The 25676-nt window shown below is 42.3% G+C and overlaps 1 protein-coding gene across 4 annotated transcripts in view; it reads right to left on the bottom strand.

Moving 5' to 3' along the window:
* SRF (serum response factor) overlaps positions 1-25676 on the bottom strand; it is a 97212-nt gene that overhangs the window by 41313 nt on the left and 30223 nt on the right. For all 4 annotated transcript variants that reach the window (XM_060754426.2, XM_060754428.2, XM_060754427.2 and 1 more), the window contains exon 2: positions 20872-21138. In XM_060754426.2, coding sequence (XP_060610409.2) covers positions 20872-21138 — 267 coding nt within the window. The remainder of the gene's footprint in view (positions 1-20871; positions 21139-25676) is intronic.

Genomic DNA, 25676 nt, shown 5'->3' with positions numbered 1-25676 from the left:
TCAAGAAGGGGGGGGATATGATAAGAGGGATAAAACTGGGGAGAAGTAGCAGATAAGCAAGAAGATGAGATCACTCAAGACCACTAAAGAGCACTGGGATTGCTATCACTATTAAGTTCATACTTGGTCTCCCAGCTTCCTTTCATTTCTGCATTTTAGCACCAGCAGCACATCTCTCAACACAGAGAAGGCAGGCATTGTCAAGGCAAGGCATGTGATGCATTGTGAACCTTAAGTAAACTTCTTAATAAGAGCAGTAGATCACATGAAAAAGAACTGATGCAAACACATCCATGCTTCAAGGCTCTTTCTCCTTAAGACACAGGAGAGTGAGCAAATAGCATAATACAGCTTTGCAATGACCTGTCAAATATCTGAATGACTGGTCTTGCTCTGGAGGAACAGCGTGAGGAAATGTGGGACACTCCATTCAGTGAATGCTAGGCATGCATAATTTCTAACAGTTCACCTCAAATCCTTTTTTAGACTATGGATCTCTTATTCAGAATTCTGAAAATCAAAATACTCCAAAATCCAAAATATTCCACATATGTGGCTGAGATAATGGCTCAATATACAAAAGTTTGTTTCAGGCACAAAAACATTGTGTATAAAATTCCTTTATGCTACTGACATAGATATGGGTGAAACGTCAGGAGATAATGCTTCTGGAACATGGCCATACAGCCTGGAAAACTCACAGCAACCCATTTGCAGGAATGCTATCATTATCCCTATTATTTAGAACAGGGTTTCTCAATCTTTGGTTTTTTACATTTTGGACTTCAGTTTCCAGTAGCCTCAGCTGGCCAGCTTGACCAGTGACCAGTGATTTTGGGATCTGAAGCCCAAAGCAGATAGAAAGAAAACCACTGGTTGAGGATCAATACCAATTACCATGGTATATGCAGTTTCATTTATCCGTATCCTACAAACAGTATGCTCTGTAGGTATTTTCCTGTGGCTTGGGGTAATCATCTCTTTCAGTGAAGCAGAATCTCTTACATCTCAATTAAGACCAGATTACCAAAAAAGGTCAATTCGTAATTGTTTTCTGAATAAACTGCACTGTTAATCTAAGTGTGGTAAATTAATGCCAATTTAAATTATGTATACTATATTACGAGCCCCTGATGGTGCAGCGGGTTAAACCACTGAGCTGCGGATATTGCTGACCGAAAGGTTGGCGGTTTGAATCCGGGGAGCAAAGTGAGCTCCTGCTGTTAGGCCCAGCTTCTGCTAACCTAGCAGTTCGAAAACATGCAAGTGTAGGTAGTTCAATAGGTACCTCTCTGTCGGGAAGATAATGGCACTCCATGCAGTCATGTTGGCCACATGACCTTGGAGGCGTCTACAGACAATGCCGATTCTTCAGCTTAGAAATAGAGATGAGCACCACTTCCCAGTGTCAGACACGACTAGACTTAATGTGAAAGGGAAACCTTTACCTTTTTATACTATGTTCCTTGATCCTAAACAGAGTGACTTTCAATCTGGAAAGGGTGCTAACATGGCATTTTCCCACCGGTTTTTCCAAAAAGTACAGCTGTCTTCTAGGACAGCGTTTCTCAACCTGGGAGTCCAGACCCCTGGGGGGTTGCGAGGGGGTGTCAGTGGGGTCGCCAAAGACCACCAGAAAACACGTATTTTCTGTTGGTCATGGAGCCACAATGCTCTCTGGATGTAGGTGAACTGCAACTCCAAAAACTCAAGGTCGTTGCCCACCAAACACTTCCAGTATTTTCTGTTTGTCATGGGAATTCTGTGTGCCAATATTGGTTCAATTCCATCATTGGTGGAGTTCAGAATGCTCTTGGATTGGAGGTGAACTATAAATCCCAGCAACTACAACTCCCAAATGACAAAATCAATCCCCCATCAACCTCACCAGTATTCATATTTGAGCAGATTTGGTATTTGTGCCCAGTTTGGTCCAGTGAATGAAAATACATCCTGCATATCAGATACTTACTTTACAATTCATAACAGTAACAAAATCACTGTTATGAAGTAGCAAGAAAAATAATTTTATGGTTGGGGGTCACCACAGCATGAAGAACGATATTAAGGGGTCGCGGCATTAGGGAGGTTGAGAAACACTGTTCTAGGGGGAAAAAATGGCAAGAAATGTCCCACCTTCCTCACAGCTTCAGAATTTATGGAAATGTTGACTGTGACTCTGTATCCTGAAGGTGCTGCAAAGGGCTTGAAACGTCATCATCCCTGATGGTTTTGGGAGCGGGATGTCTGTGAGTGGTAGTTCACAAATAGTGACATTATGAAGTACAGCTGCAGTAATAGGCACTAAAACGTGGAGCTGCTCATTTTTTGAGCATGTGAGGCTGAGCCCTTTGTGAATGTCTCTTTAGAGTGGCTCTTTTTGTGTGTGTTACTCCAAGGTGACATCCTCAGCCAATAGATCCCTTTGCGTGTCCCATTGACCCCCCTGTGGTATGTCGGGCTGCTGGTTGTCTGGCTCTCTGTATGTGCCACTCGGTCCCTGACAAATGGAGCAGCTGTAGGGTCCCTCCCTGGAAGAGGCTGGAATGCCTTGCGGCAGGTGGGAGAAGGGGGGTGGGGGCGATTCTTTTCAGGCTACGGGGATGCCGTCTTCTTTTGCTGACTAGCCCCATTCTTCCATTTATCTCTTTTTCTCCACATGTATATAATCATAAAATTGGAAGAGACCCCAAGAGCCATCCAGTCCAAACTCCTGCCATGAAGAGATATACAGCCAAAGCACTCCAGACCGAGAACCAACCTGGACACAGCATATTATTTGAGAACACAGAAATGCTGGACCACTCTAACAACCACCATATCAGATTATACAGAGAAGCCACTGAAATCCACAAGCATGTGGACCATTCCAACAGAAAGAAAGCAACCATGAAAATAAACAAAATCTGGCTACCAATATTAAAAAAACTCTCAAATCAGGACAGTAAATAAAGAACAACTCTCTGAAAACAGGGGAATTCCAGACATGAAACAATCAGAGCCAGCTAACACCTCACAACAAAGGAAGCAGCCAGGCCTTGAAGCTGCAAGAATTTGCAATGCTAATCAAGGTGATTAATTGCAAAATTCATGCCTCAAACAAGCAAGAGTTCTTTCTCCCACCCTGGAACTTCCACAGATATTTCAAATTCCCTTCCTTAGTTTCCAATATATCTCACAACCTCTGAGGATGCCTGCTATAGATGCAGGCAAAACGTCAGGAGAGAATGCTTCTGGAATATGGCCATACAGCCCGAAAAATTCACAGCAACCCAGTGATTCCGACCATGAAAGCCTTCGACAACACATTCCTGCAAATGTTCAAGCAATTCACAGACATTAACTCAATGCATCTTTGCAAGCAGCCACTACAACTGTTTATCAACCCAGGCAGCACAGGGAATAATCGTTGGTGGTAAAAGTTGAACTGGAACCAAAGCTTCATGTCCCCCATGTTGTAAGTGGACAGACTTCCAAAACGTTATGCTTCCAGTCTGCAAATTCTAGCTAGGCTGTATTGGATTTTGAATATGGGAGAAAACTGTGTGAAGGAGAAAACGATGGCAAGCCTACGGGGAGCCCTAATTGAGTTCCTATTTCTTTTCTGCTGCTTCAATGAGCCATAGCACATCAGGCAAATCCACAAGAGTGCAGTAGCGGATACATTCCCTTCCAAAGTATCCTTTGAATTTCAGCAACAGAATGGGACGGGCATCGGTTCATAATGGACTGGATCCAGGTAGCCCAAGCTGCGATCCTTTGTAGAGCAGACAGACTCAGACTGTTGTGGCTCGCTGCCGTAGGCAATAAAAAAGAAAGGAAAACTGTTCAGCACTCCCATGTTGAACGGTTTTCCTTCCTTTGAGTGTCCAAGTGACCTCTTCTCAAGGCAGAAGCCTCAGTTCTCAGCACAATGAAAAAGTGTATTTAAGTCCACAATGCACTAATCCCGGCATGCTAGCTAGCTTTTAAGACAGTGTTAGCAGGCAGCAAGGGGTTCACAAGTCTATGTTTTGGGAGCATGGCATTACAAAGAAGAGCCATTGAAATGTAGCATGATGGCATCTGTTTCTCAAAACTTTTGAGGACCGTCCCTCAGTGTTTCTTCAAAAACAAAAGCACACATTTATTGTGCTGTTGGCTCTCTGTATTTCTAGCCTTTGTTCCTAGAAATGTATAGCTCTTAAAAAAAACACAACCTTAATGCATTACACTGTTGTTTTGGTGAGACCTGACATGGAGGGATACTGTGCCAAATTTAAAACAGATTTGATAAGAACAGGAATACAGCCAAAGGGGCCATGGTGGCACAGGGGGGGTTAAACCACTGGACTGATGAACTTGCAGTCCAAAAGGTTGGCAGTTCAAATCCGCAGGGTGGGGTGAGCTCCTGACGTTAGCCCCAGTTTCTGCCAACCTAGTAGTTCGAAAACATGCAAATGTGAGTAGATCTGTAGATACAACTCCAGCGGGAAGGTAACGGCACTCTATTTGTTTGTTTGTTTGTTTGTTTACAGTATTTATATTCCGCCCGTCTCACCCCACAGGGGACTCAGGGCAGATTACAATGTACATATGCCATAGACACAACATATATAGACAGACAAACAGAGGCTATTGAACATTCCAGCTTTTTCATGAGGGCATTCTGGCCACCAGGTGAGCTGTCGCTTCACCTTCCATTTGTGACACTAGTGAAATACTTTCTCATTCTTTGCATGCTTGCTGGAGATTTTTACGGCGTCGTAAATTAGCCTCCCCGCATAAGCGATACCTAAATTTTCTACTTGACAGATGCAACTGACTTTCGGGCTGCAAAGATCAACAGCAAGCTACACAAATAGGTTGGAAGTTCACTCCAACCTGGGCTGGCTTCGAACTCATGACATTTTGGTCAGTAGTGATCTTAATGCAGCTGACTCCCAGCCAGCTGCGCCACAGTCCTGGTGCCAGCCACATGACCTAGTCATGCCAGCCACATGGCCTAGGAGGTGTCTATGGACAACACCGGCTCCTTGGCTTAGAAATGGAAATGCGCAACACCCCCCAGAGTCGGTATCCACTAGACTTAATGTCAAGGGGAAACCTTTAGCTTTACTACAGCCATAGGAGTGCAAAAAAAAAAAAAGATGGTGAATATTGTGTTCTAGGAGAAAAGGTTAAAAGATCTGTATAGTTTAGCCCAATGAAAACATAAAAAGATCCCTTAAAAAATCTGGGAGGCTATGTCAGAAGCAGATAAAGCAAATTTAGTTTCTGCTAGTCTAGGGGATACAATCCAAGCAGATTTAAATGGCAAGATTTTAATTACACTTTAAGAATAATTTACCATTACTGTTCAGCACTCCATAACCGCAAATCAAAAATATTTAGGAACAAAAAACTTTGATTTTTCTGCACACCAAACACTGTGACTCGAACACCCACAGATTATGGTATCCCTGGGAAATCCTGGTACCAAACCACAGCGCCCACAGTGCTTACATTTATATCTTACCTTTCCTCCACTGAATTCAAGACAGTATTTATAACTCTCCACTTCCCCAGTTTACCCTCAGACCAATGTGGGAGTGCATTAGGCACACACACACACACAGAGAAGCTAACTGGCCAAGAACGAATTACTAAAATTCATGGGTCTGTAAAGCAATTGAACCTGGATCTCCCAAATCTAAATCCAATACATAACTTAACTGTTCTGACAATGAACAAATTGCTTTCCAAAGGGACAGAAATCTTTCAGCCAGCGTTTGATGGCTATATACCAGGAATGCGATTTTGGCAAAAGATTGCAAATATAGCCCTTGATGTCCCTTCCAACTCTTTGATTAAAATTTGGCCGGTTCACTAGTGGCCATCACCCCACTGATTTTGGCCTCTGGTCAGCCAGATGGCTATTCTGAACTCCATGGTTTGTTTTAGATAGGAGAACCTAGATGGCTACTCCAATCTCCTTACTTCGTAGTGTGATTCTGGCATTTTACTTTTCCAATAAGATAATCAATTTAAGGTAGAAAAGCTCATCATAGCCATGTGAAAACACTTCACAAGAGAATCACAAACAAATCTTTGCATGCACTGAGGAAATGTGGCTCATTATTGCCATGCTTGCATGTATCAAATAGAAAAGATCAAATGAGCTAAATACAGCTTTCATTAATTTTCCTACAGAGAGGTCCATTGAGTAAAGAAAATCTTCTGAGATTTCCTATATACTGGGGGAGATGGTATATACAGAAGTTATGCCACCAACAATGAAAACAAAGTATTGTCGAAGGCTTTCATGGCCGGAATCACTGGGTTGTTGTGAGTTTTCGAGGCTGTATGGCCATGTTCCAGAAGCATTCTCTCCTGACATTTTGCCTGCATCTATGGCAGGCATCCTCAGAGGTTGTGAGGTCTCATGTGAGGTCTTTCATGGCCGAAATCACTGGGTTGTCGTGAGTTTTCCAGGCTGTATGGCCATGTTCCAGAAGCATTCTCCCCTGACATTTCGCCTGCATTAGAGACCTCACAATCTGTGAGGATGCCTGCCATAGATGCAGGTGAAATGTCAGGAGAGAATGCTTCTGGAACATGGCCATACAGCCTCGAAAACTCACAACAACCCAGTGATTCCGGCCATGAAAGCCTTCAACAATACTTTGTTTTCATTGTTGGTGGAACATGGCCATACAGCCCGGAAACCTCACAACAACCTACTGAAAACAAAGCAAAACAAAAAAAAACCAACAACAAAGTTACTTCTCTGTATCCCTTCCTGCCTCTCAACAGAAGAACTAAAGCTGTCTGATAGAAGTTACTTATTATCCTTTTCCCTCTTAGTGAATTATTTCTTAGCTTTCCATCAGGCAATATAATATTATTCTCCTATGCTGGTAACATTTTATTAGATAGTGCCAGTATACATATTGTCCATTGGTGCACCAAGTGCACTTTTTGCCATTACTGTGATCTTCCCTGCCAACAGGTTTTGAATTCTGCTAAAACTTCCAAGGTTTGTAATTGGCAACACAAGACAGGAACATCAACCTCTTTGGCTCTGTTCATTTGCTAAATGTGAATGTTTGTATCTAGTTGATTGTTTCAATCAGACCGCCACAACTTTGTGATCTCCAGATGTATTGGTCTGGCACTCCAGACTCACAAAAGAATCTTAGCATCATAGAATTATTGAGTTGGAAGAGACCGTGTGAGCCATCCAGTCCAACCCCATTCTGCAAAGAAGCAGGAAAATCACATTCAAAGCACCCCTGACAGATGGCCATCCAGCCTCTGCTTAAAAGTCTCCAAAGAAGGAGCTTTCCCCCATATGGAAAATCATTTTCAAAAAAACAAACAAACACAGAAGTGCACTATTTTTTCTTTTTAGCACCTTATGTGGGTATGTCTTGAACTTCAGTCCTTAATTATTATTGTGGATACAGTCAGTCCTCCACATTCGCTGCAGGGTTAGGGGCTCAGGATGTCAGCAAAAGTAGAAATCCAAGAAGTATTTTAAAATAAGACATTTTTCACTAGAGAGAACACTGTTCTAGGAATCTCTAGGTCCTTCAGTGCTATTCTATGACCAAAGTCTGAGCATGACTCTTATGGTCAACTTCCACTGGAAACTGACTACAGAATCTCAATGGAGGATTTAGAGATTCCTAGGAAGATGTTCTCTCTGAAACTCTCTAAGTCCTCCAGCATGACTGAAGAAAGTCGATCATAAAGTCACTCTAGGACCTAGAGATTTCTAAACACCATAATCATCAAATCCATGAATAACCACTCTACGAAAGTCAAACCCACAAATGAAAAAGGTTGACAGTAATCACAACCCAGTCATTAGAGCTAAGAAAGGCCTTTGGGGAAGGATAAGGGGAGGTTGTGGGTGGGATTTTGGGGGAGGATTGTGTGTTTAAAAATGTATTTTAAATTGTATTTATTCTATTTCAACTGCATTTTAACCTGCTATGGTATAGTTCCTCCACAACTCTATAATGGGGTCTGAATTGAGGGGATTCAATGGCATTTTGTTATAACCACAGTTTCACCTAACCATAATCCAGCTGGGAACATATCTCCTGTGAATAAGGAGGTCTTAATGTATTTTTTCAACTCCTGGTGTCTAGACGGTCACCTACCATTAGTTGCAGCTAAGATACATATGATAAAGGATTTGAGAGAGAAAGGTAGTGTTGGGTGAGCTGTATTGAAGATGCTCTTTGCCCTGATAAACCCCCCTCCATCTGACAACAGACCAAATACCAGACGATAGGAATTGGGATCAGAGAAAGCTTTCTTTGAGCCAAAGCCCATCCACTTCAGCCATTCCAGTTGTTTTGCAAGGAAGAGATCACCTTTCCTACCCTGCGTGCAAGTTTCATCCTCAAAGCAGCCATGACAAAGAAGAAACAAGGCTGGAGATAATGCATCAAAGAGAGATATGTGACTTAGAAAGTCTGAAAGGAACAGAGGGATGATTTTCACTGGTTGCGTGAAGCTACTTTCAAATAGGTTTTATGAGGGCAGGTAAGTCCATAAGAAGAGCTGTGCCAGATGAGATCAAAGGCCTATCTAGGCCAGCGCTCTGTGCCCAAAAAGACACTCTCTGAAGTCTACAAGCAGGGCAATAAAACTCTCCTGTTCACATTCCCCAGCTTTTGGTATCAAAAACATACCGCCTCTGAGACTGGAGGCAAAACATATCATCCACAAGTATATTAAAATGGAAATCTTTGGAATATTTCCAGGTATGGTTTCAATCACTATTTTAGAAATCACCAGGTGAATTATCAATTTATTTGATTATAAACAAATGAATTCCCAATGTTTCTATTAGTCTCACTGAGAAACCTGTAAGGAAATGTATGACTAATTATCATCTACACTACTTTCCCTATGCACAGTCAAACGCTCCAAATCTAGGAGGAAGTTTGCTAAAAAGGTTACAAGGGGTGTTTATACAATTTACCCTCTCCTTTCAGGTGGATTGGGTTGCAGAACCCTAGCAAAAGTGAAAAAAAACTTAAGGAAAATAAAATTTTCCTCATTTCGGTAGGAATCCCTAGCTTCTCCAGCACAGTGTTGTTGTTCATTCGTTCAGTCGCTTCCGACTCTTCGTGACCTCATGGACCAGCCCATGCCAGAGCTCCCTGTCAACCGTCACCACCCCCAGCTCCTTCAAGGTCAAGTCAGTCGTTTCAAGGATACCATCCACCCATCTTGCCCTTGGTCAGCCCCTCTTTCTTTTTCCTTCCATTTTCCCCAGCATAATTGTCTTCTCCAAGCTTTCCTGTCTTCTCATGATGTGGCCAAAATACTCCATCTTGGCATCTAATATCCTTCCTTCCAATGAGGAGTCGGGCTTTATTTCCTGAAGTATGGACTGGTTGGATGTTCTTGTGGTCCAAGGCACTCTCCGAACTTTGCTCCAACACCACAGTTCAAAAGCATCTATCTTCCTTCACCCAGCACAGTACGTATGTTCAACTTTTGACCATACAGTCTTGACGGAGGAGCTTGGTCATGGAATTGCACTGCAAGACCAACAAACGCCTAGAGAAATGTTCTCTCTAAGAATCTCAGTGTCCTTCAGCTTGAACATATGGTCAGCATCTAGCCGAAATCAATCACAAAGTTGTTCTGGAGGACCTAGAGATTTCCTAGACAGAATATATTTATTAATCCAGAATTATCACATATACAAAAATCAAACTTGCAAATGTGGAGGGCTGACTGGGGTTAGACTGCACAATCACTCAAATGCCACTGAGATTTGAGGATCAAAAAACACCCCCCCCCCCCTTTTCACTTTCTGCAGTCCTCTTCTGTGATTTCGGAAAGCACTGCCTGTTGCCAAGGTGCTGTCTTCTGCTGCTATTTATTTTGATGGCTGGCTAGAAATGTTTCCATGGCAAGTTGTGCAGCTTTGCCCTATGGGTGGGTTTTTGGAAAGGAGGTAGAGCACAGGTGAAACTGGAATCAACGGATGAGAAAAAAAAACCAGATAAGGCGGAAGCTTTCAGACTAGTTGTAAGTGCTTACATCTGAACTGTATACCTAATAGCAGACAAGCCACAATATTTCAAAAGGAGGATGTTTCCCATCTAGCTCCATAAAGCAACAAGGCAACATCAGAAAGGGCAATGATTTTTGTTTTTACAAACATTTTGTCCAAATATTATAAATGCTAAAGGATTCAAAACAACGTTGAAACAAAAAAAGACCAAAAAAAAAACAGACACAGAGGGGCTGGAGCACGTGATAAGCTCTAAGAGATGGAAAATTACAATCACTTTCTGGGCCCATCTCCTCTGTTCCAAAATCAAAATCATTCATGTGTCATATATCATGTCATAAAGCCTTGAAATGAGAAGGAAGCACGTGTTCAGCAACTGGCTCCATGCTGAACACAGGACAGGATGGCAAAATGAAATATCTCCTTAAATCCTAAGGATTGTAAAGCAGCACTACTAAGTGCAAATGGCCCTTCTGGCAATCTTTGGGAGATTGCGGACCCCTTTGAGAAACTGACCATATATATATATATGTGTGTGTGTGTGTGTGTGTGTGTGTGTGTGTGAAAGAGAGATATTCGGAAAGTTAGGTTAACAGATTTTATTAAAATACAAAGAATGAATATATTTTAATAAAACTTACACGGATTGTAGAATAGGTATTACATTATTTTTCCACATAATCACCATTCAGTTCAATAATTTTGTCATCCATGAGAAGAATTTTTGATGCCTGTGTCATAGAAGTTTCCTGCTGCCATTTTCAGGCAGTTCATAACTTTGATTTTCACCTCGTTGTTTTTGGAAAAATGTTTTCCACCCAGGTGTTCCTTCAATTTAGTGAACAGTCACTGGGTGTGAGATCGAGGGCTGTGAGAGGGGTGGCTTAAAACATCCCAACCAAATTAAGTCAACCACTCTTGTGTTGCATGAGCAGTGTGCAGACGTGCATTGTCATGAAGGAGACAGACTCTCACCATCAGCATCTCACATTTGTTTTGGACGGCTCTGCGAAGTTTCTTCATAGAATCATAGAGTTGGAAGAGACCTCATGGACCATCCAGTCCAAACCCCTGCCAAGAAGCAGGAATATTGCATTCAAAGCACCCCTGACAGATGTCCATCCAGCCTCTGTTTAAAAACCTCCAAAGAAGGAGCCTCCACCACATTCCGGGGCAGAGAGTTCCACTGCTGAACGGCTCTCACAGTCAGGAAGTTCTTCCTCATGTTCAGATGGAATCTCCTTTCTTGTAGCCATTATTCTGCGTCCTAGTCATGGTCTCACAATATATTCCATACCCATTTTGTCACATGCTGTCTTCACATTATGCCCTCTCCATAAACTGAAATGATTTTGTGATGAATCGTAGCAACATTCATGCCCTTAGCATTTAGGTAGCATATTATAGCGTGAACTTTGTACTTGGGAGAGAAACACAATGAGGATGCTCATCTCTAACCTTCCACAATGCCAGTCGATGAGCTACTGTCGACTGGCACTACTCGTTCGCTTCTGCTTGTTTCCCGTTACACAACAATGATACCAACTTCCCCCCTGTGAAAATTCCCCACGAGAGCTACATGCTTTTAACCTTACTTTCTGGATAACCCTCGTGCAGGCATACAAAATTGTGCACACATTTTTATTGCATTGGAAAGTGATTTCCTTCATATTTGGCTAAGAACCAACTAAGAAAATACAATGAACATTTGAAAAGGGTAATCGAAGAGGAAAGTTATCATTTTATGCCTCCAAGTCAAGGATGCCTAGGACTCACAGACACCCAATCAATTTTCTGAAATTGTGATCTGAGTTTGGAATTCAATTAGGGGCAGAGCTACTTCTATTGCTACTCTCAGAATCTCCCAGTCAGCATTGGCCATTCTTGCTGCTGGATACTAGGAGTTGTATCCATTTTAACCCAAGTTTTTTTTCACCTGGAGAAATACATCTGCTGTGCTTCGGTTTTAGCTCTCAATGCATTTTCAATCATTTGACATTTTCTAATGTTTAATTCTATTTTAATATATGCATATTTTTGGATTTTAAATTGTATCAAATTACTTTTATTGTAAGCCACTTTGAGTTTCCTTTGTGGAGAAAAAAATGGGATAATAATAATAATAATAATAATAATAATAATAATTTGCTAAGATAAATTAACTTGGAGAAACAACCACCTTGCGTTTCTGCGAAAATTGGGACTCTCATTAAAGGGCAAAATATGAGGCTAATTATTATTATTATTATTTCATTTACTTATACCCCGCCCTTCTCACCCCGGGGGGGGGACTCAGGGCGGCTTACAGAGGAGGCATTATTAAATGCCTAACAATTGACAGTAATACAAATACAAAAAGCAATAAGCCATTCAACAATTAGAATTAAAACATCAGCGCATAATAAAATATTAAGACAGTCTCATGCTCGGGTACAGAGTCCATATATCCATTCCACTCCATTGTCCTTGTCGTCAGATCCTTAATTTAACTGCCAGCGAGTCCAAATGCTTGGTCCCAGACCCAGGTCTTTAGTTTTTTCCTGAATGCCAGGAGGGAGGTCGCCGATCTAATCTCCCCCGGGAGTGAGTTCCACAGGTGGGGGGCCACCACCGAGAAGGCCCTGCTCCTCGTCCCCGCCAACCTCACTTGTGAGAGTGGCGGGGTCGAGAGCAGGGCCTCCCCAGAAGATCTTAAGCTTCGAGGTGGGATGTAGAGGGAGATCCGTTCGGACAAATACACTGGGCCGGAACCGTATAGGGTTTTGTAGGTCAAAACCAGCACTTTGAATTGTGCTCGGAATTGGATCGGCAGCCAGTGGAGCTGGTGCAACAGGGGGGTGGTATGCTCCCTGTACGCTGCTCCGGTGAGCAATCTGGCTGCTTCTCGCTGGACTAGTTGCAGTTTCCGAGCAGTCTTCAAAGGCAACCCCACGTAGAGTGCGTTGCAGTAATCTAACCGGGATGTGACAAGAGCGTGGACCACCGAGGGCCAGATAAGCCCTCATCCCTGCCTTGTACTCAGCTCCTCAAATGATCTGTCTCATTTGCACCCCTGGCTCTGTTAACTGATGGATTCTGGGAACTGTAGTCCAAGCAAGTAACTTTACCAATCTTGCCTACAAGCTATGAAAGGAAGGCCTGATGAAAGTAAGAGAGGAACTAACAGATGGCGGCGAAGGGGGGGGGGTGTCATAGCTCCAGGGGAGAATACATGTTTGGCATGCAAGAGATCCCAGGTTGAATCCTTGGCATCTCAACACTAAAGGTATAAGGCAGCAGGTGATAGGAAAAACCCACCACCAGAGAGCAAGGAGAGCTGGAGACTGTGTTAGGAGCAAATACTGCAAAAAGGACAAAAATCAGAACGATCTGGTGTAAGGCAGCTTCCCACATTGCTGTGACAGGCAGAACTAACAAGAGTTTCCAGCTCTTGCCTGGAGGTAAAACATAGGCTTTTCCGCTGGAACTGTCCCAATCTACAAAACGGGAACAAGGACAATGTGCCTCTCACATCCCTGTCATCTTTTGATTATTGTAAGGATCCCTGAGATCTCTTTTGATATGCTAAAACATCCGAAAGGCTCAGAACCTTCCCCTGGCATTCCCTTATCACCGCTTACTTCACCAGGGTTCCTTGAAGCAACGGGTAACTGTTTATAAACACTTTAAAAACATTAATAATATAATGATATACTTTATTTATATTCCACTCTATCTCCCTGAGGGGACTCAGAGTGGATTACAGAATACATATTCAGCAAACATTCAATGCTGTTATACAATTAAAAAAGACAGACAGTACATAGACAGAGGCAAGGTTTTCCTCTTTTTCATCTCTGATATCTGGAGGCTGTGCTCAACTCCGGCCATGGGGAGGTGCTGTAGTTCGATTTTTCCATGCCAAAGTGTCTGTGGACACCTTCCTGATCGAATTGCTGGCATGGCTTCAAGGCGCCTATTACCTCCCCCCTGCCTCCCGAAAGCAGTACCTATTGATCTACTCACATTGCTGTTTTCAAACTGCTAGGTAAGCAGAAGCTAGGGCTGAATTAAGAGCTCACCCAGACCCGCGACTTTGAACTGCCAACCTTCTGGTAGGCAAGATTTTCTGTAGCTGGCAGTTTAACTCACTGTATTAACCAAAACCTCTATATACTTTTATATAAGTCATGTATAAGTCGATGCAAGTGTCGAGACGAAAAATACAGATTTCAATATTACCTGTGTATAAGTCTACGGTCATTTAGCTACGGAATGGCCTGCCTGAAGAGAGCCGACAGCTAACCGCCTTGAGTTGCCGATTGGCTGAGAAAGGTGGTATACAATACAGTAAATAATAAATAAATAAATAAATAAAGCAGCTGTCAACATTTAAGTCACCATTGAAGACCCATCTCTTCCGGCAGCCTATTCAGTCAATTTTAAGTTGTGGATTTTCTTCTCGGCGGTGGCCCCTTGGCTGTGGAATGCCCTCCCTATAGATATTAGATCAGCAACCTCCCTTTTAACATTCCAGAAAAAAGTCAAGATGTGGCTTTTTGAACAAGTGTTTCCAAATGCAGAATAGTGACATAGGAAAATGGAACGACGATGAGACTGGACAACGTGTTTAACAAGGGGACACTAAATTTATATTTTATTGATATGTTTAATTTTTATTATATGTTATGTTTTTAATTGTATTTATGGTATTGTAAGAATTGAATTTTACCCTGTTAACTGCCTTGAGTCACCTACGGGCTGAGAAAGGCGGTATTAAGATGCTCCCGGAAACATCCACCCCAACTCAGCAAGGATAATGTCGAGGAATACAAGATGATGTCTGTTTAAATAAATAAAGAATAAAGAAATTATATATATATATATATATATATATATATATATATATATAATTAGAATAAAGAATAAAGAAATTATATATATATATATATATATATATATATATATATATATATATTGTAAGTAGCTTTGAGTCCCCTTCGGGTGAGAAGGGCAGCATATAAATGCCATAAATAGATAAATAAATAAATTTGTATTATTAATTATTTGTATTAATAATAATGTGTATTATTATTATTATTATTATTATTCTACAGAGAGAGGAAAAGACTAATGCTGTTTCAAGGGGCCAACTGCCCCTGGTCATTGTTGCCAATTCTCTGCCCAGGAATTCAAAAAAATAGGTGCTTCTTTTAGCTTATCCTGCAATGAGCGAAGTTCTTGCCTTTCTCTACCCTACTCGGAAAAAAAAATCCTTTTTTTTTTTTTTTTGGCAAAGAGTCAAGTTACAGTATTTACACTGACCCATGGATAGGTTGACCCAGATTTCTGGGTAGTTTTTTTTACTACATTAAAAAACCTATACATGAGTATATACACTGTAAAATTAACGAGAATCAAACTCTTATTTTAAATAACACACACAGAGTTTTCAGAGCAGACAGTTCACAGGATCCCCCGGGGAACATGGTCAGGCGAGTCTGGGAGCATGTGCAAAAATAGAGAGATGGGGAGAAATAGGGAAAGAAAGAGAAGCAACTTTTTCAAAACTACAGCGTTAAAGATGGTGTCTGACCACATTGTCAAGAAGAAACAAAACAGGAGGGCAGCGGGTCCTTAATACCCAATGAGGTTTGGTTCCAGTATTCCCTGTGGATTCCAATATCTGTGGATACTCAAGTCGCATTATATACAATGGTGTAGTACAAAGGTTTTCCTACTATAAAGCTTTGAGTTTGGGATATTAAAAAAATATTTTCAAACAGTGTATGGAATGAACTGTAGATACAGAAGCTATGTACTCTTCTTGCTTTTGTTTTCAGTTGATCTTCAATCTTTTTAGGCTGGAAAGTAAAACTATCAAATTTAGGGCCCAAAAGAAAAAAAATAATCCCTCAATGAAACAATTCATTTTGCAGGGTGAGGATGTAGAGGACATGCTAAAGCAGCGTTTCTCAACCTGGGTTTCGGGACTTCTGAGGAGGGGGTCACAGGGGTCTCCAAAGACGATCAGAAAACACATATTTCTGATGGTCTTAAGAATCCCTTTGCTAGAGAAGGCTGAAGATATCTCTGCCTGTCTTCCTTTTTGGAAACAGAGGGTGAATCTTCCCACCAAAAGGCCTCCTCCTGCTGTGATAGCCTGGCCTCTCAGCCAAGGGGAAGGCTGTTTCTGAGACTCCAAGCGGGGAGGGAAGAGCAGGCATGGTGTGCATGCATGGGCAAGGGAGAACATGCGAGGCTGGAGGGAGGCTCACACCAGCAGGGGAGAAAGTAGCAGCAGGGGAGGAGGAGCAGCAGCGAAACAGCTTACGTAATTTGTAACACTATTTATTAGAAAAAAAGTCAGTTTTTCCTTTTGTTTTTTATTAATGTTCCCATTAGAAAATGCATAAGGATGTGGGTGAACTACAACTCCCAAAATCATGGGTCAGTCCTCCCCAAATCCCACCAATATTCGCAGTTGGCCATGTTGGATCCAATCAGTCCATACTTCAGGAAATAAAGCCTGACTGCTCATTGAAGGGAAGGATATTAGAGGCAAAGATGAAGTATTTTGGCCACATCATGAGAAGACAGGAAAGCTTAGAGAAGACAATGATGCTTGGGAAAATGGAAGAAAAAAGGAAGAGGGGGCGAGCAAGGGCAACATGGATGGATGGCATCCTTCAAGTGACTGGCTTGACTCTGAAGGAGCTGGGGGTGGTGATGACCAACATGGAGCTTTGGCATGGGCTGATCCAGGAGGTCACGAAGAATCAGAAGCGACTGAACGAATAAACAACAATGAACTACATCTCCCCTAAATCATTGTCAATTCCTCCAAAATCCCTCCAGTATTCTCTGCTGGTCATGGGGGTTCTGTGTTGGAAGTTTGGCCCAATTGTATCATTGGTGGGGTTCAGAAGACTCTTTGATTGTAGGTGAATTATAAATCCCAGCAACTACAACTCCGAAATGTCAAGGTCTGTTTTCCCCAAAATTAGTTATGAAGTAGAAACGAAAATAATTTTATGGTTGGGGGTCACCACAACATAAGGAACTGTATTAAGGGGCCGCGACATTATGAAGGTTGAGAACCACTGTTGTAACAAAGGTTGGTGAAAAGGAGATGGGAAAGCTTTCTCCCCACCCTTTTGTTAGAAGAAAGTCGCAAAGGTAGTAAGTGCCTTACAGAGATTGCACTACATTGCTTGCATTAGTCAGTTACCCCCGTTGCAAACGGAGGCTAAGGCTTCTGGGAAGAGAGTAATGACTTAAGCCAGCAGAAGATCTGGTTGGGAACAGAGAGAGAGAGAGAAGGAATAGTCTGTTCAGCCAAGTCTTTCAATTCCCTGTGTCCTCCCTGCCCCCTTCCAAAACGGCACCGACGCAAGAGACAGCTGCAGCTTATAAGGAATGTAAGAGGCCCAGCCAGGGACTCCGGGGAGGGAAACCAAGCCTTATATGGCCACGGAGGCAGAATCAAATTTTTATCAATGAGCCTGAGCACAGAGACGCCCAAGGAGAGATAACAGGGAAAAACAGAGCTGTCCCGGAATGGAAGGAGGATGGCATCTGTCACTCCCGATCCGGCACAGGACCCCATCCATCACAGGAATGTCTCCGAAGCAAGACCAGGCACAGAATGATATGGTCCTGCTTCGGCACCGGACAAGCATAACCATTGGAGTCCTAGAGAAGGGGAGCGGGGATGGAGAGAGGGGGAAATCGCCCAGTGAGCAAAACGCCACCTGGATCCAAACAAATCTTGAATCCGGTCTGAGTCCCTCTATGGAGGCTGAGAAGATAGGGATATAAATGTTTTAAATAAATAAATGAAAGCACACCCGGCTAGCCATTCTTCCTTCTCCCAAAAGACTTCGTTTATCAAAGCTGGATAAAAGATCCTGATGCCCACCAAAGCCTTTCATGCAAAGAGATGCCTCATGCTCAGAGGTTGCTGTGTGCCTTCAAGTCATTTCTGATTTATGGCACAGTTATCACACAGAGCTTCCTGGCAAGATTTGTTTAGAGTTTGCAGTTGCCTCAGGAGGAGCCTCCGGTGACACAATGGGTTAAACTCTTGTGCTGACAGGTTGGTGGTTCGAATCCAGGGAGCGGGGTGAGCTCCCATCTGTCAGCTCCAGCTTCTCATGCAGAGACATGATAGAAGCCTCCTATAGGGTGGTAAAAACATCAAACATCAGGGCGTACCCTGGGCAATGTCCTTGCAGATGGCCAATTCTCTCACACCAGAAGCGACTTGTAGTTTCTCAAGTCGCTCCTGACACATACACAAAAAAAGTTGCCTCAGGCTGAGAAAGTGTGACTTCCCCAAGGCCACCAGGTGCATTTTCACAGCCAAGCGGAGATTCAGACCCTGGTCTCCAGAGTCACACTCCAAAGCTCAAAGCACCAAACTACATTGACTCACCAACACTGCTGGACAAATGGTCACCATCACTATAAGAATCTACTGGTGGAAGCAGAAGTAGTTGTAGTTCCTAATTCACATACAGCACACCTTTTTCTAAACCTGGGTTTCAATACAACTAGCAAAAGTTAAGCAAAATGCATACAGAAACATACAAAGTTCCTCGTCTTTGGCTTAGAGAGCTGTGTATGTTCAACCTGGAGAAGGTAAGGTTAAGAGGTGACATGATAGCCATGTTCAAATATTTGAAAGGTTGTCATATTGAAGATGGAGCAGGCTTGTTTTCTGGTGCTCCAGAGACAAGACAGGAAGCAATGGATTCAGACCACAGAAAAAGAGATTAGGAAGAACTTCCTGGCGATAAGAGCTGTTCAACAGTTGGATATAATGCCTCACTGTGATGGAGTCTACTTCTCTGGAAGTCAACAAACAGTGCCTGGATGGTCATCTTTGGGGAGTGCTTTGATGGTGCCTTCCTGCTTGGCAGGGAACTGGACTGGATGTCTTTTGTGGTCTCTTTCCAACTCTAGTATTCTATGATCCTGTTACTGCTAGCATACACTTAAACTATCAAGACCATGACATCTCAGCAACGGTTCCCTGGAACCCAGATTTTCACACGAAGGTCATTAGGCATTCTGTGAGAGATCATGACCTTGGGGACAGAGGATAACTTTTTTTCCCTCTGCTAATATCCTTTTTATACAAGTCCCCTGAGACTAAATGGACTCTTCTAGAGCAGAAATACTAATCTAGACTAGGTATTCTTAATTTTTCCCCACTTGTGACCCCTTTTGGTTCAATCAATTTTTATGTTGAGTCCAGAAATGTAGGTACCGTATATACCCGAGTATAAGCCAACCTGAATATAAGCAGAGACACCTAATTTTACCACAAAAAACTGGGAAAATGTATTGACTCGAGTATCAGCCAAAGGTGGGAAATGCAACAGCTACTGGCAAATTTGAAAAAAAAAGATACCAATACAATTACATTAATTGAGAAATCAGTAGGTTAAATGTTTTTGAATATTTACATAAAACTATAATTTAAGATAAGACTGTCCAACTCTGATTAAACCATTATTCTAACCTTCTTCAACGTAAATGTACTTACGTATCCTTCCAATAATAATAAAGAGAGTAATAAAATAATAAATGTAATAATAAAAATAGAGTAAAATAATAAATATAATAATAAATAAGAGAAAAATAATAAATGTAATAATAAATAGAGAAAATAATAAATGTAATAAAAACAATAGAGTAAAATAAAGTAAATACAATAATAATAATAAATAGAGTGAAATAATACATGTAATAAAAGTAAGAATAACAACTGAGTAAAATAATAAATAACTTTGACTCAAGTATGAGCCATGGGGGGCTTTTTCAGCCTAAAAATGGCTGAAAAACCCGGCTTATATTTAAGTATATATGGTATATAAAATAGGTATAAAAATCAAACATTAAGTGATAATAAATTAGCATTTGCAAGGCCTGCTAGAGAGACTGCTTTTCCTTTATGCGGAGTAAAACTGGAGCATTTTCTGCAGAGTACACTGTAAACACTGTGCATTGCTACTAACAGATTTATGTAAATCAGTGGCATTCAGAAACCTTTTAATGTTACCCATTTTGGAGGGGGGGGGATCCCAACACTGAGCTAGGGGGCCCTATTTGGGGCCAGGACCCACAGTTTAAGAAGTAATGATCTAGGCAAGGAAAACCATTTGAAACAAATCAACAAAAAATTCCCAAAAAATCAGAACAATATTGAAAGTCTCTGCAGACAATTCTTAAAGACCTACTAGAACAGGAGTATTGATAGTCACTAGCAGAAGGAGAATGAAGTAAAAGCCATCCTGACTTTGCTTTGGAAAATATTACAAAGCCTGGGAGCTGCCACCGAAAAAGGTCATCCTCCATTTTCCATTCAGGCAGATTTCTGAAAGCTGAAAGGTTTATAGAAAGGCCTATTGTCCCCCAAACTCAAAACAACTCATATACGAAGATACTGTACTATACAAATCATACAGCACAAAAGGGAACCCACACTAGTGACTATATAAAAGAGATTTGCAACCCTTGTGCCCTCATCAGTGAACTTACATACAACCTCACCCAACTTCTATCTATCTATCCCCTTAGCTCTTATTTATACAGCTGAAGCATCAGAAGATTGGTATTGCTTTGAGAATTGACTTGAATCATGCAGGCCTGTAAGAGGATTGAGTGATACTGATATGCCACTGTTCCACAACAAGAAAAGAGCCAATATAGTTTATTATTGTACCACACAGAGACTAAGGACTTTCAAGCTGGGAGCAATACAATAGGCGGTAGAATGTCACAGTGCACAACACCTACCTATTCCTTCCTGAAATCCATCAAAATAATCTCAGCAAGCCTGCCACAGACAGAATCATGGAGGCAAGGAGAAGATTTACCTTTGTTTCTCCACTGCTATCCGATTCGGACACCTGGTAAGTGAGGTCTGTCTCCTCAAAGCCCGTTGCGCTCATGCGCTGATCCGTGGTCGGGTCCGACCGAGGAGGGGAGTCGGGAGAGTTCAAGCATGTCTGGATCAGTGCTTTCCCCGTCTCGCTGGTGATCATAGGTTGCAGCTTCCGTGTGGCAAACGTGTATACGTGGCCCGTCTCACTGGCCACGAGCAACAATACTTGCGTCCCCGTTAGGGTGGAAAGTTCATAGGCCTGCAGGGTAGCATCAAAGAGAGGCAGAAAGAGGGGAAAAGAGAGCAACAGTTAGGCACAGGTCATTTACACATCCCACACTGAAGAACACAACTCAAAACATCAGACAATGTTTCCATGAGGGTCCCACCGAGTTCTTCCTTTGTCATGTCTTAAGTTTGGTTCTAAATTCACTTATGAAAAACAAAATCATGAAAAGTTCAAATCCAGTTGTGGGAATTTTTAGCTATAGTCCAAAAAAGGGGGCAACTTATGCAAGTTCTACAAATTAATGCAAACACTCAAGGAGTCCTGGTCAAACTAGTACCCTAATTTGCTCTCCAAACACATTTCCTGTAAAAGAAGATCCACTCCTGGTGGTCTTAAGATTTGGACAGATTGATATAAGAAGAGACAGTCTTTCACATACAGGGAAATATCCTTCCCAAACTGTCATTCTGCATGTTACCCAACAATTCCCTTTATCCTTAGTCAGGAAAATCATGCAAAGACAATTATAGGTAAAAGGTAAAGGTTTTCCCCTGACATTAAGTCCAGTCGTGTCCAACACTGGGGTGTGGTGCCCATCTCCATTTCTAAGCCGAAAAGCTGGTGTTTTCCATAGACACCTCCAAGGTCATGTGGCCAGCATGACTGCATGGAGCACCGATACCTTCCCACCGGAGCAGTACCTATTGATCTACTCACATTTGCATGTTTTCGAACTGCTAGGTTGGCAGAAGCTGGGGCTGACAGCGGAAGCTCACGCCGCTCCCCGGATTCAAACCTGCGACCTTTCGGTCAACAAGCTCAGTAGTTCAGTGCTTTAACCCACTGCGCCACAGGGGGCTCCCAAAGACAATTATACAAAACCTTAAAAACTGTGGCATAGATACCAAGAACTGGGAAGCCCTGGCCCTTGAGCATCCCAACTGGTGGTCAGCTATGACCATCAGTGCTGCAGAATTCAAAGAAGAACGAATGGAGAGAGAAAAGGAGAAATGTGCCAAGAGGTAGGCGTGTCAAGCCAACCCTGACCGGGACCGCCTTCCACCTGGAAACTGATACCCTCACCGTGGAAAAAGATGCGGATCAAGAATAGGGTTCCACAGTCATCTACATATCCACTGCCAAGACACTACACTTGGAAGGCCATCATAATCAAACAAAAATAAATTGTCTAAGTAAGTAACAAAAGTTCATTTTAAAGGTGTAATTGAAAGGGACAATGGCACATGCCATGAAAGGGAGTCACATATGGCAGGGACCCTTACCAGGAAAGACCTGTCATTCATACTCAATATAACTTGCCTTTAAGACAGCAAGGTGAGTATATCCATCTTATCCAATTTGATATCTTCCAGCTCAGTTGAACTACAATAACCAACATCCCCAAAAGCAATGCAGGTTGTGATTTAACACCTCTAAAGGATGCCAGGTTGGAGTAAGGCCTCCAATGTGTACAGGTGGAGTATTCCTTAGCCAAACAGTTTGGAACCAGAAGTGTTTTGGATCTGGGATTTTAAAAACATTTTGGAATATGGTATTTGCATACACATAAATAGGGCTGTGGTGGCACAATGGGTTAAACCAGTGGTTCCCAACCTTTTTTTGGCCAGGGACCACTTTGACAAGGAACTACTTGACCAGGGACCACTTTGACCAGGGACCACTCTCCAACATTAGTACCAAAAGGGTTATGAATCAGTTTTTGGTCAACTTTAGATCCGGTTTGGGGTGCTGATTCAGAAAATTGCATTGGATTGACCACATCAGCTCTAGTTTCTGATACAGAACATATGCCATGGTCAGCGACAGGGAAGAAGTGGCAGGCAGCATGAAAAGAGCAAAAATAAAATACGTAAAATAAATAAAGAGGAAGGATGCTCGCGAACCAGATTTTCATCCTTGCGGCCCACTGGTGGTCTGTGGCTGACTGATTAAGAACCACCAGGTTAAACCTTTGTGCTGGCTGAACTGCTGACCTGAAGGTCGGCAGTTCGAATCCGCGAGACAGGGTGAGCTCTCGTCTGTCAGCTCCAGCTTCCCATACAGGGACATGAGAAAAGCCTCCCACAGGATGGTAACACATCTGGGAGTCCCCTGGGCAACGTCTCTGCAGACGGCCAATTCTCTCACACCAGAAGCTACTTGTAGTTTCTCAAGTCTTTTCTGACATGATAAAAAATATAAATGAGATATCTTGAAGATAGGATCCAAATCAAAACACCAATTTCATTTGTATTTACCTTATAAGCACAGCCTGAAGCTGTGCTTTTAAGGTAAATACAATATTTTATTTACCCACAATATTTTCAGTAATGCTATGCACGAAACAAAGTGTACACTGAACCATCAGAAAACAAACTATCTCAATTTTGGACAATTTCTGGAGCATTTTAATTTTCCAGGTACACAACATGTTTTGTTAAATACATGGTACTGGAAAATTATTTTCTGATTATGATATTATAATGTAGAGTGAAAATTCAGGACAATGTTTGACATTTGGGCATGTTTGGCTCCATTCCATCACAGTCCGTTCCAATCAAAACGAAACACTCTGGTAAACCAGAACTGTCATCAAAATGACAACAACATATTTACCCTGCAACAGGGTTCAAGGGGGAGGGAAAACTTAAAAATAGCGAGTACATTGCACTGTGAAGACAGAGTGATGATAGGGCAACCTGGGAGAAGACGAGAGAGGACACAGCCTTAAGATAAAAAATGACCCCCTACTTCTCGTGAGCCAGAAGTGTAGCCTCCAAGTCTAAAAGCTTTAGATTCTGCCAAGGAAGGTATAAATAAACCCCGTTTAGCCACATTTCCCAGATGCCACACTTCTTATCAGCCATTTGCCAAATGGGTTTCTCCCTCTTTATCTGCAGCACTTGTGACACTCTCCGCTCTTGCCGCTTTAGCTTTAAAATGAAACCAAAGTGCTGAATACTTCACAAACTTTTAAACCTTTGGCCCGAATTTTGGGAAAGGAACATTTTTTGTATTACACTTCCTAGAGTCCCCCACTTAGTATGGTCAGTGGTCCTTTCCTAACCACAATTTCTTCAAAACTCTGCCTCTCTTAACAATGCAAAACGCAGAGGACTTGCAAGTGGGGGCCCTTTTGGAATACAGTTGGCCCTCCGCATTTTTGCAGTTTTCACTTTTACGAAATTGCAGTTTGGATTAATATGTATCTTGTCTTCCAGGCAAGTCTAAGGACAAAGTGTGCCTGAGTCATGCTGGAGACACTAGAAATTCCTAGAGAGAAAACTTCTCTAGGAATCTGTATGTTCTCCAGTGCATTTCTAAGGTCAATTTCCACTGGAAGCAGACCCTAGATTTGTGATACAGTACCTAAAGATTCCTAGGGAGTTGCTGTCTCAGGTTTTTAAAAAGTGGGGGGGGGGGGGGTATAAATGCCACAGGAGACAGTGTAGACATGAGAATCTATATAAATAAAAATGTAATGTTCTGGGTTGTTGAAGTTTTTTTGGGCTATATGAGCCATGTTCTAGAAGCATTCTTTCCTGATGTTTCACTTGCATCTATGGCAAGCATCCTCAGAGGTTGCCATAGATGCAGGCGAAACATCAGGAGAGAATGCATCTAGAAAATGGCCATATAGCCCGAAAAAACCTACAACAACCCAGTGATTCCAGCCATGAAAGCCTTCAACAATACATGAAAACCATGTTTCAAGATGTAAAGGGGTGTCTCATTGAGAAGGAGAAGGGGGAAAACTGACTTTCTGCTGCTCTAGAGACCAGAGCACAAGTGAGCAATGAGTTAAATGGCATGGCCATACAGCCCGAAAAATCTACAACAACTCGGCAGGGAAAGATATTCAATAGAAAATATTAGAAAGAACTTCCTGAGAGTAAGAGCTGTTGGAGAGTGGCATAGGCTGCCTGGGAGTGTGGTGGAGTCTCCTTCTCTGGAGGCTTTCCCACAGATGCTGTCTATTGAGAGTGCTTTGATTGTGCCTTCTTGCATGGCAGGGGGTTGGACTGGATGGCCCTTGGGGGTCTCTTTCAGCTGTAGGATTCTATATCAGGAGAAAGCAATATGGCTCTAACGGATACACTTTCTCTCTCCCATCCACCATCTCATCCTGACCAATGCTAACCCTTTTGGGATCCAAACATTTCCCATCTTCACTTTCTGCCTCCGAAATAAAGGAAAGGGAGGAAAGGGCAGGAAGGGGGCTTGGGGATATCCCCTTCCTCCCAGCGCTCCCACCCATGCAGCCCCCAAGTTTGTCCATGCAGAACACTATCAGCCATTCCAAAGCAAAACAAACAACACTCTCAATATTTTGACAGATGGGAGACACTTGGAGACTCTCTTAAAAGGGACTCTATACGAATTTGTCAACAAGCGACTATAATGAAGTTCTAATACGGTATTTGATCGACTACAAGGCAAGCCATTCATCAAATATATAGTGAACTATTAACACTTGCGATCAAAAGTATAGTAGTGCCATCAGAAAAGATGGTCCCATGCCATTATTCTGTTTGGCAATCCCAACTATGGAATATCTGTTCGTCCAC

The sequence above is a fragment of the Anolis sagrei genome, chromosome 1 (genome assembly GCF_037176765.1).
Source record: "Anolis sagrei isolate rAnoSag1 chromosome 1, rAnoSag1.mat, whole genome shotgun sequence".
Lineage (NCBI taxonomy): Eukaryota > Metazoa > Chordata > Lepidosauria > Squamata > Dactyloidae > Anolis > Anolis sagrei.
The sequence above is the reverse complement of the archived record's forward strand: the minus strand, read 5'-3'. Positions and strand labels throughout refer to the sequence as shown.